The 12,682-nt window shown below is 33.7% G+C and overlaps 1 protein-coding gene across 12 annotated transcripts in view; it reads left to right on the plus strand.

Annotated features, from left to right (window-relative positions):
* Robo2 (roundabout guidance receptor 2) overlaps positions 1 to 12,682 on the plus strand; it is a 1,424,536-nt gene that overhangs the window by 1,336,656 nt on the left and 75,198 nt on the right. For all 12 annotated transcript variants that reach the window (XM_040750574.1, XM_040750576.1, XM_040750575.1 and 9 more), the window contains 4 exons: positions 2,240 to 2,411; positions 5,793 to 5,998; positions 11,195 to 11,276; positions 11,654 to 11,816. In XM_040750574.1, coding sequence (XP_040606508.1) covers positions 2,240 to 2,411; positions 5,793 to 5,998; positions 11,195 to 11,276; positions 11,654 to 11,816 — 623 coding nt within the window. The remainder of the gene's footprint in view (positions 1 to 2,239; positions 2,412 to 5,792; positions 5,999 to 11,194; positions 11,277 to 11,653; positions 11,817 to 12,682) is intronic.

Genomic DNA, 12,682 nt, shown 5'->3' on the forward strand with positions numbered 1-12,682 from the left:
CCTACAGTATTGTTTGACAAATTGAAATATAGTTTTAAAGATATTGCCAATGATGTTACAGAAAATTTTTTGTTAGGTATGGTGATTTGTTTATAATATTAGACATAAATTTATTTCTTTCACCAATATCTCCTCCATGGGAATTAAGATAGAATAAGAAAATAAGAATAAAGCTGAATTATTTGAACAAACTGTAAATTTCAAATCAATAAATTGAGATATAACAAAATAATTCCATCTTCCTGCATACAGTATCCAAATTTTACAGTCACCTGTTTCTTTCCATCAATGGAAAGAGCCAAGAGCCTAGACTTAATATTCCATTTTCCTCAATATATGCTGATAATGCCAATTAGTATTAATAGGATGCTCAAACACTAACAGGGCTCTGCAGACTTCCTGGGCTCGGCTTGTAATCCATTTCCTTTTGCCTATGTCACACAACCTGGGAATATAGATGATGGATTAAACTCAATCAAATGCCACTTTCCATGTCAATGAGTCATTTAGAAGGTGGAATGATATTACTCTGAAGAGTAAGAGATTCTGGGGGCAATTAGCCCATCTGATGGATTAGTGCAATGTAAATTAGTATTCTAATGGCTAATTGTTGGAAAGTGCACATTTTGAGTTATTGTATAATTTTCAATAGCCCTTAAATTTTAGGCCCTTCTCTTGTAGATGGTTTATATTGTAATATATTTGGATTCCACAGGAGATTTAGTTTGTTCTCAAATTATTTTTCAAGTGTATGAAAATGCCTAGTGTTGTATAGTAATATAGCTTTGGGATGAGGGCAATAGCATTTTGAAATTATATTGTTGACATGCTAGCAAACATTGCTCCTTTTAGACAGCATTTAATAGCATGGTAATGTTTATGTAAAGCGGGCTTATAGTGTCACACTCGAATCTAATAAAGTGGACATCCATCATGTCGCAATAAAGAGAAGAGCTTCTAATTAAAGTAGGACATCATTTGCTGGATTAAAGTCATTTAGCGTAATTGAAAAGTGTTAATACCCTATTTTATCCTCTTCCACTGGCATTACTTCAAGGGTAAAAATATTTTAAGGTGAAAATGTGTCTTATGCCTTTAATTGAATGTTATTACCTCCTGATTTTAACTTATTGAAATTGTTTAATTACAAACCTGGAAAATTAATTACTATATTGCAAAACAGATCCCAGAGGGTTCTAATGCTCTTTTTTGTAAGTAAATACAACATAAAAATTGATATGTCCTTATTTATAATGCAGCTAGAAGCATACCTCAGTATGATTTATTATATCCACATGTTTTTCTTAATTGAACAACAGTAAAACATCATAGGTCATCCAAATTAATGATCCTGTTCTCACAGGAGAACTTTAAGGTCTTCTGTTTGGGCTGTCTGAGGTGTGTGACAGGCTTTAATGGAGAGGGTGGTGAGCTGTTTTTAAAAGAAAGTAATATTGTGAAGGTCTTAGAGGTTCCATGCCTACTTTCAGAGCCATTCTACAGCTTCTATTATTTTAAATAACTTACTTAACCTTGTTTAAATTGTATTATTTCTTCATAGGTCTTTGGAAAGGTGTATCACTTACAAAGGAAAACTTATCATAGAAACCAAAGTTACCCTTGGTCAGTCTGTAGTATACACAGTTTAGGACCTATTCTGACATATTCAAGTTGGCCAACACCAATGACATTTGGTATTGATTGTCCAGCTTATTAGCTATCTGCCTAATTAACCTTACAGTGCCTGTGAAGTAGGTGATAGGAGTAATATTTTTTCTGCTTATTTTAAAGATGTAGAAACTAAATTTCAAAGCTAAAATATATAACTAGCAAACATCACAGAGTAAATAGTTGATATATAGCTATATTAATGACCCCAATTTTGTCAATAATTTGAAATTTTTTGTGTTGAAATATGATACTGTGGACTACAAAACTGTTAGAATTACATCCAAATCCAACTTGAAACTTAAAAGATCTGAATTTCAAGAAGTACAGATGAGTGTTCCTCCAGCAGGCACATGCTGACCTTGTAGCTCACAGACTAAGTCTAGGAGAACATTTCCCAGTCATTTCTAATGTGGTTCATATAGCTATTTCAATACCATGTGTTTTGAAATCTACAGGTTTGATTTTTCCAACCATCTTCCAATAGTGGTTACAGTGGTTAATGCAGTTTTCCTTGTGAAGGGAGAAACACTGTGGAGACTGTTTTGTTGTTTTGTTTTTTCCCCCACAGAACCTACTTTTTCCAAACCAACCTCAGCAGCCCACTAGCCGTTGTTCGGTGTCCCCCACCGGAGACCTCACCATCACTAACATTCAGCGTTCAGATGCTGGATACTACATCTGCCAGGCCTTAACGGTGGCAGGAAGCATCTTAGCTAAAGCACAGTTAGAGGTCACAGATGGTAAGATTTCATCACTTGACTTTTCTCATGAAAATAATGAGTTATTTCAATATGCATGTTAGGCTTGGGTAGATTTTTGATGTGGTGAATCATTTGCATCAATGCCTATATAATACCTTTGCCTAAGTGGATATATTGTATTAACATAATTACAGCAATAATTGTTAATAGTCTCTAATTCTCTCCAATTTCATACAACCCCCCCCCCCGCAAAGTAGACCCTCAAAGACGGCTATTTAGATCATTAAAGTTGCAGTGGTGGATTATTTTAAACAAATGATATGACTCCTTGTGTTTACAAATGTAATTTGTATGTTTTTGCTGAATGTTTTCCTGGCATGACTGCTTCTAATGGATATTAATACTTTTATTTCACTAGAGGAGTAGGAAATAGCATTTTATCATCAGTGAAATAGAAATGAGATTTTAGTTAACTAATCACATTATGACATTCTTCCAACTTTAATTATCCATTGACTAAGTTAAATTAATTAAATATATTCTGAAGTAGTGATGAATGCTAAAATCTTTACTTTTTTATTTGCACGTATGTACTTTGAATTTTAATTTCTACTAAAATTTGAAAGGGTTCTGATTTTTTTTCACCACTAGTTTATTTATTTCACTTCAGTCCCCTTGGGGGATTTAGACAATGTATGAGCTGTGAGCAGGAATTTCCCCCCTGTCTTTGATGTCTTAAGTTTAAAAATATTTAATTTTATGAGTTTCTGCACTCCTTTTGGCATTTTCTTTTTCTAAATGGTAGTTTCTGAGATACAAGGTCTTTGATTATCATACTCTCATGTTTTCTTACTTTTTACTGGTGAAATTCTCTGTTCTTCCCTTTATTCAAAATTCACAACAGATTAAAAAGCCATTTAAAATGACTAGAAAGACCATATATTTTATTATCTGCCTATTGTAAGTCTCAATTTACCACTGTGTCAGAAATGGTGCATGACTGGGTAGCACAGATAGACACTGTCGAGGGTGATGCTATGAGGCTATGGACTGCACCTACTGATTCTGGGGAGAATTTACTGCTCTGGACCTGAAGGAGAAACCCAGCTCAAGGGTAACAATCATGAGCAAGGCTTCCCTAGATGGCAAATCTTTGATCCTTAGGGCCTTCATAATTCTTTCACCAAATAAGTTAATGATTTTTAAAACTTCTATGTTTTGCACCAATGAAAATGTCTAGACACATATGTTTGGAAAATAAGATATTTGGGCCAAAGAATCCAGTATATTCCTATTGTAAATATATACATAATATATTTATATCTTTAGAAATATCATTAGCTTACAGAAAGTTAATTTCTTCCTTGATTCATCAACTCTTTTTCCTCAAAATTAAAAAAATTTGTGAGTACTCTATGGGTAGAGCCAATAACATTTAAAAGGTCTATATAAATAAACATATTTTACACCTGATGCTGACAATAAATGCCTTTCTGTGTTCTTATCTGAATGTTTTATTAAGGATTTATAACATCTAGTTACAGAGACCACAGAGTTGTTCACAGATGAGTGAAAACCCTAAATATTCATTTAACCTTCGACTTCAGTGTCAGGGAAAAGCTGTGGTCATCTTCCAGACATAACATCCTTGAAGCTGGAATTCCTTCTAGCCAGAAGAGTTTCAATTACCTTATTGATTGGAGTCATGCAAAGGCAATAAACTACTTATTTAGGCAGTGAAACAACGGAGGAGGGGTAAATTCTAATTAGCTGACCTTTAGTTGTGTCTAATGATGTCAGAGGTAAAGCAATAAAAGCTTATAAGAAATTACTAGAATTCTATGTAGCTATTTAACTTAAAACAGATATGACACAACATTTAAAATATTATAAGCATATTTTATTCGGGTAGTGAAGACACATTTTCTCCCTTGAATATAAAATTATTTGTAATGTTTTATGGATTGAATTTAACTTAAAACCCAAACCCGTGTGCCTTTCCATGAAGCTTCCATTTGTCCAGCTACTGCCAGATTTGTTACAATTATTATAATGATATATGCCCTTATTCAATTCAATTGTTTATTTACTTCTAAATATGGGAAAAATTAATAAAACAAGAGGTTGTAATTTTGGTTTGTCACAAGCAGATATGGTTCCTTGTAGAATTTAGTAATTGAGATCATAGATTCAGGTTGCTCAGAAGTCAGAGCATCTTCATATGAATGGACCTTTGTCCTGCTGTTAGTTGCACTGCACTGTTGAATTCCTATCAAATATTTGCATATAGAACACATTTACTGTAATTTAATTAAGATGCACTAGTGTGTCTGTGCATTCATTACATACATATATTTATATATACATCTAGATACACATGAGTGTTTACATATACAATATAGAAACTACAGTATTCAAACTTTTAATAATTAAACAAGAATTTGTGCTGCCTATCCTACTATAGATATTTCCTCTTTAAAAGTTATATTTTTAACTTGATCATATCAGTTTGATTTTGGGGTAATCTGATGAATTTTTAAAGAAACACTACATTCAACTAATTTTGTTTTTCTAACAACTATTTGTTCAATGTGAGACATTAAGATATGTTTTTGGAGCATTTAAAATATTTCTTAAAACAATAAATATTCTGATATAGAATGATGTTCCATAAGTAAAAAAAGCACACTGTGCTAAAACTTTGTGAAATTATGCTGGATGTCAATACTGACTGTGAGTAAAAAATTAAATTTAGTCATGACACGCATTCTAGTTGATGAGTTCATTCTTAGCTATGTGCACCTACTCAATTAACTGGTTCAAATGACATGACTATGCTTTAAAAACTGAATGTCATGATTTTGTTTGTAAATTATTTAAGGTTTAGTGTTTTACTATGCACAAAAATACATCAGTTGATGTAAGCCTAGCATTCAGTATCTGCTATGAATAGTAAGTTATATGAGCCAAATGTATTTATAACAAAAAGCAAAGATGGAGGTTAGGGTTACATGTGATATGTCACATAGATTTTTGAAAAGTGTATTTCTGTGAACAATAAATGAACAATTAATGATTAACAGCTAGAAGCTATGCATATTTTTATTCTAATTTCGGCATGACTAAGCACTTCAGTTCAAGTCAACCTTTCTAAAATGTCAAAATTTATCCTCAAATCATTTTAACTATAATGAATGCACGGTAAGTTAAGACATAATATGGTCTTAGTATAGTATATGTAGATGTATGTTATATATATATGTATATATGGAAACCATATTATAGATATTAAAAAGAGTAAGTACATTATAAATAATATATAGTGCTTTGGATGTTTCCTATTACTATTCAGCATCAATGTATCAAGACAACTGAGTGTCAAAGAATTCTAAATTTCCTTAATATATGTTTACCTTTTAGTTTTGACAGATAGACCTCCACCCATAATTCTGCAAGGACCAATAAACCAAACACTTGCAGTAGATGGTACAGCATTACTGAAATGTAAAGCTACTGGAGACCCTCTTCCTGTAATTAGCTGGCTAAAAGAAGGCTTTACTTTTTTGGGTAGAGATCCAAGAGCAACAATCCAAGAACAAGGAACACTGCAAATTAAGAATTTACGGGTACGTAGGATTCAGCTTGTTGTTGAGTCTTCATCCTATCAATACCAGTGTTCTAAAGAAAACTTGCAGAGTGAACTGAAAAAGTTCGGACATCTCAACATGGTATCTGTACATTTTGATAGGTCATGTTATTTCTTGGTTTAACAATGATTAATTCAAATAATCAGAAAGTCTATCATGTCATTTCACTATTCACAATTTCACACTATACCTAAAATCCTTTTGTGTGGGCATCAATATGTATGTCATTTGTGAAACTAATTTTTTTATGAGACAGGGTTTCTCTGTATTGTTTTGGAGGCTGTCAGTCCAGCCCGGCCTTGAACTCACAGAGATGCACCTGCCCTGCCTCCTGAGTGCTGGGATTAAAGGATGCACCACCACTTCCTGGGTGTGAAATTAATTTTTAACATCACTTATTTTTGTTGTGTATGTGTGTTTGAATGTGTGCATAAGTCTATATTTGCCCTTAGAAATTAGAGGACAACCTCATGTCTTTTTCAAAACTCTTTCATCATGCCATTCCTGTTGACAGAGCAAATGGATAATGGACAGTTTCCCTTGGGACTTGATCTTAGTTAGTAGAGAAAAGTGCCAGGTAACCACTTTTCTCCATCATCCCAATGCTGGGATCACAAATCCACAGCACCATTTTTAGAATGTTTTGTTTTTCGAGACAGGGATAATCTGCGTAGCTTTGGAGCCTGTCCTGGTACTCATGTTGTAGATCTGACTGGCCTCAGACTCACATAGATCCACCTTCTTCTGCTGCCTCTTGAGTTCTGGGATTTAAAGGCATGTGCCACCACCACCCAGCCTCATTTCTAGATGTTTAAGTGAGTTTGGGAATACAACTCAGGTATTAATGCCTGCAAAGCAAGCACTTACTGACTCAGCTCTATATCCAGTATTGGGGTTATATATCTTGAACAGAAAGTTTTGGATAGTAGCAGGCAACAGAAATTGTTTGACAATAATTTTACTACCACTGTCATGGAAGTCTTTGGGGTTATAAGGGTAAACTGGCTCGGCCAATAATTTCATGAAAGAAAAAAAAAATGAGACTATGTTCGTGTTTAGATAGTTGAACAAAGCCCTTAGTTTTTATTCAGGTTGCTACAAATTTTATATTTACACCTCTAGATGAGAACAAGTCCCTGCTTTTTTAACTGAATGCACATGAAGAACAATGTTCTTCAAAATGAGATAAGTTGGATTTACATCAAAGGTTACCAAATACAGTCTGTGATTTGAATGCTGTATTAATTTTCTACTAATGTTTAACAGTAGTGTAAAGCAAGACATCATTATTTTCTCACAGTTTCTGTTAAAAAATTGAATTAAAAAATGACATGACATAGCTAGAAATTCTGCTACATGTGTTGTAGTACTGTGATTAACAGTCAGTTAGGGTTGGGGACTTGCCAGAATACCAAGGGAAGATTGATTTATTTTCAAGAAATGTGGTATGATTGTTGGTTTCCAAGAGTTATTTGAAACAGGAATAGATTAACTATCCACCATCTTCTGAGTGGTAGCTTCCAGGATCTAGATATCTGGGTCTTTCTAATATGACTGCTTGTATCCTCATCGTCAGCCTGAAAGCTGCAAAAAAAAAAAAAGTGAGCATTTCCTTTCGCGGCACTAAAGCTCAGACATGATATCTGTGAACTTTGGGTATGCTACTGACCTGAAACCAGTCTAAAGGTCTGATCACCAAATCAGTGCAGTGAGGGAAAGTGAAAACCTGGGAGCTCTTGTTATGAGGGTTACCTGGCCCCTGCCAGCATAGCCCATTCACTGAACTAATGTTCACTGAACATAGCCCATTATGTATAGTAAAGCTGCCTGCACTGCCACACCTCGCAGATAGGGAGTAGAGCAACATTTTAAAAGTATTCACAGGCCTGGTATTGGAAGCTGGAAGTGAAACAGGTAATATGATAATATGTAAAAATATTGGTAATTATTTAGTGGAAGAACACTTATTAAAGTTTGGCACTGGAACGGGAGCTGGAAACCAAAACAAAGAAAAACAAACAAATAAAAGCTATAACAGAGCCAGCAAGTGAGATGGTTCAGTGGGTGAAGACATCTGACACCATGCCTCATGACATGACTTCAGTACCTAAGATCCACAAAAAGAAAGGAGAGGGGAAAACTGAAGCTTTCAAGGTTCCTATGACCTCCTAACAAGAGCCTTGACATACATATATCATATATATAAAATAGATGATAGACACATATATAATGATATGGTAGATAAATAGATTGAGAGATGATAGATACATAGGTAGGTGACAGATGGATAGATAGATAGATAGATAGATAGATAGATAGATAGATAGATAGATAGATGCTAGATAGAATGAAGATACTACAAGTTAGCTGAATCTTGAAATTTCATATTCAGAAGCCAGGGCATAGAGTAAAATGTTTTGCATTTTCAAGTGAAGATGTTTCTTTTCTTAGGATTCAATATATCTACAATTATGCCTAACACGGTAATTTATCAGTGTACTATACATTTATTTGCAAAATGGAAGACTAATCATAAACTTAAATAAATTTTATATATAATCTTAACATTATTTACAACGAATTGATTCTTCCTCCCTTAAAATATTTTTCTTCCCTCACACATACACACACAGAGACAAATTTAAATCTAGGTTCCACATTTGAGACAAAACATGGAGTAATTTATGAATCTAGCTTATTTTGCTTATCACAATGATTTTAACAATTTTAAAGAGGCTGTCATTTCTTCTATGTATGTTTTTGTCACATTTATTAAAGATTAGGTGGCTGTAGTTGTGTAGGGCAAAATATTGCCAAGTTCTGTCAAAGGAAAATAAATTAACATGGACTCTTTTTTAATATTTTTTAAATTCTTCATGAATTATCTAACTTTCCTTGAACAAAATAAAAGTTATTAACAAATTCATAACAGCTCTCCTTGCATAAACATTTTAACCTCATTCTGAGATAAAGGCATACTTAGGTCATGAAGGTTAATGCTTTTTTACTGTATTGTTGCATTAAAGGACATGTGTGCATGGACAGTCAAAATCCCTAGGAGTGTTAGAGAGAAATAATTAAAGGTAGATGTTTGATGATGTCAAACAAGCTTTGACTCCTTGCACAGGTCTTTAAGTCCTGTCTCTGAGATGCCATCCCCAGGAGGCTTGTTTGTAGCTAACTGCCCAAGGAGAAAAGGGGTGACAGAGTGTGCTAACCTATTCATTTCCTTTTAAAGAAATTGGTCAAGGATGAAAGGATAAGGAGAGAAAGAAAGTGAAGCACTCTTGATCAGAAACGTCCTATCTAAAGTTAAAGCACAAAGAACGAACATGGTGATGGTGATCATAGCAACACAAAAGTGAGACTCAGAAGCTATTTGGGCTTTTGATCGGTTCCAAATTGAGCACATTGTTCTTTTTCTGTACAATGGATGCTGCTAAAGGAGGATTAAGACAGGCTTTACCACTTCACTGGTGTAGTCGAGAGGTTTTCTATAGGTCAGATCCTTTGTGTCTCATGATTTCTTTTTCAGTGCACCAGGCAAGAGAACAAAATAACATGATGGATGCTAAGTTCTCCTAGTCCAGCTAATTGGTATCTGAATCTGTATCTTTTGAGAAGTTGAATATTCCAATACTCATTAAAACCTACCTACCACAGCTAATGTCAGGCTCATATCTCCACACAATGACAAGGGGATGCAGTTAAGATACATTACCTACATACGGTTCTTTTTACAGAGAATAGCAAGTGCTACATTTTAGTTCAACAGCTATAATAAAATGCAAATTCTTTTACACGTTCACAGTCCATATTCAAATGAACATCCCATTAAAATCCAACTTCAGCTCATTATATTTAGCTTGTGAGTGATGCTTCTTAAATGCAAAGATTCCTAATGACTATAATGCACTTGAAGCCACATTTGAAAGGATGGCTTATTCCACAATGGCTACTCCCATAATCCCCACAAGAGAGAAGACAATTGTACTGAGATAATATAGAAAAGAGTGACAAGCTAGAGCAATTTCAAACTTTAGTTAAATACATAGTGACATTAAAATCAGTTAAAATGGTAATATGGCAGTAACTTCATATACTAATGATTTATCTGAAAATCAATAAGGACTCTGAGTCATGGTTTAATTTTGATCCTAAAGGTGTAGTATCCTATAATTTCCCATATTTTATGAACAGACTCATGCTCATCATAGAATTCACATTGTTCATCTTTTGCTTGCCTTAAGCTCTCTTCTTTGGCATTTACTCACATATACTTTTTCTAACCCACTGCCAGTAAATGTTGGTATTACAAACACCTAGAACTCAAACACCAGGAGGAGCTTTGAGTCTCATGTTTTATTGATCTTATTGATCTTTGGAGGCTTTTGTCAAGATTTTCTTTTCTGTCTTCTATTTTCTTACTTTTCCATTTGTAAAAGGCAACTTTTAATCATATTTTCAACAATCCTAAAAGTCCTTGATCTTCAATGAGCAACAAAGATACTTTAAATGATCAATGAATTTGGATATTTTAAGGGTGTTTAAACAAGGAGCTGCATATTTGGTTCTGATTGTGATTATTTTGAAATGACAAGGCTCTGTGGCCATTTTTTTCCTTTAGTTTTATGTGTTGAGATTATCCAACTTTGTCATTTGATTCTACTCTGATGTCATTTACTTGTGATTAGAGAATGCATTCATTCCTTAAGTGAAAAAGAATGTTTTGAATGTTTGGCTTCTCAGAGGTGTGGATCTGTCATTGTCTATTTAGGCCTAAGTACTTTTATCTATTTGAAATATATATTCTTTGAGAAAAAAAAGCCTACATTGCATTTATGAGGCATTGCATTCATGTAGAATTCTACATGAAATCTAATTTGGCTTACTTATCTGATACTGACACAATGAAATCCCACGAAAAAATGAAGTCAAAAGGCAAATATTACAGTGGAGTAGGGATACTTAATAACTTCATTATACAAATTATATTTTGTTGTCTAAATATCCTTTTGTAAAACTTTTAATCAGTCTTGAAACAAATGTTGCTTTAGTGCCACACACACACACACACACACACACACACACACTCACAATTGACTGTAGTTCATGATTAAGACTGAGTGATTACAAGATGATCACAAGTGAATTCTTTCTTTCCATGTGTGCTAGATTTCTGATACTGGTACTTATACTTGTGTGGCTACAAGTTCAAGTGGGGAGACTTCCTGGAGTGCAGTGCTGGATGTAACAGGTGAGTTTCTAATAACAGTCATATTTAAGTAACAAGGCGATGGTGGATCAAGTTTTTAACATGGATTTTTGGATGTAAATCTAAATTGCCCCATTCAATGTCAATTTTGAATTTGAACGTTAGTTGGCATGTAGCATGGCATCTGGTAAACTTCATGCACTTGTAATTCATACCCTTGTTGTTTGATTTCTTCTGAAATGCAAGTGATTACACTGATTATTAGCATGTTGGAAAATCAGCTAATAGCTTACAACCATCTGATTTATGAAGATGAATTGCACACTGTCAAGTCATTTTTTTTAATGATTTTTTTCTTTCAAGGATTATTTTCTGCTTAGAAAATCAGGAATGAGGTTTACTCTGTCTGTCCTCTACAGAATTGGGAGCCACCATCAGTAAAAATTATGATATAAATGACCTGCCAGGGCCACCATCCAAACCACAGGTCACTGATGTTACTAAGAACAGTGTTACCTTATCCTGGCAACCAGGTACACCTGGAGTTCTTCCTGCAAGTGCATATATCATTGAGGCTTTCAGGTATGAGGCAATTCCTGTTTCCTATCTCCATTGGACTTTTGTCCTAGTTACCATATCTCCAATTTCGCCTGAGCAACCCTGATTGATGCCTTATATTAAGGACAAGTTCATATACTTTCAGAATTTCTACTTATTTTTACTTTATTCAAAATCAGATATAAAATTTTATGTATCATCCAATAAGAAGATTAAAAAATAAAATTCATTGTCTGTTCCTATGTCTGTAAAGAGATATTTTCTAGCATAATTGCTCCATCTTTTTTTCACCTGACCATTGCAGATACAATCAAAACACATTTCCTTTTACCTATACTCTATACATACCCATCTCCTATTTTTTGTATTCTCTCAGACACCTTCAAATATTTTAACTTTTTTCCATATACACATAAATATATACATGAACATTAGAGGATATTTGAGAGAGAAATGTAGCTTTTTTTTCTTAGTTTGAGTCACCTTTCTTAATAATATACTTTCCAGATCCATACATTTACTGGTGACTTCATGATTTCATTTTTCTTATAGCTGAGTAAAACTCCATGCATATAAGTATGACATTAGGACATTATATCTAGACAGGACACCCCATAACCAGTGTATTAAAGTTATACAGTGTATATTGACACACTTGGTTTGGGACCATTATTCCTAATTATTAGATCACAAATATAAAATAATCCCAATATTTTTGATACTGTCTTCTTGAATAAATCTATTGGCTGTGTTTTCAAAAAAATTGAAAACTAAAGTTAAGAAATCAATTCCATGTGCTACTATTTATTGAATGAAAAGACATTTCAATATGTTATGTGAAATAGTTTTCCTGACTACAGAGGTGTGGTTGATGAATCATTGCCTTTTAT

This window comes from Mesocricetus auratus, unplaced genomic scaffold, assembly GCF_017639785.1.
Source record: "Mesocricetus auratus isolate SY011 unplaced genomic scaffold, BCM_Maur_2.0 Super-Scaffold_100008, whole genome shotgun sequence".
Taxonomy (NCBI): Eukaryota; Metazoa; Chordata; class Mammalia; order Rodentia; family Cricetidae; genus Mesocricetus; species Mesocricetus auratus.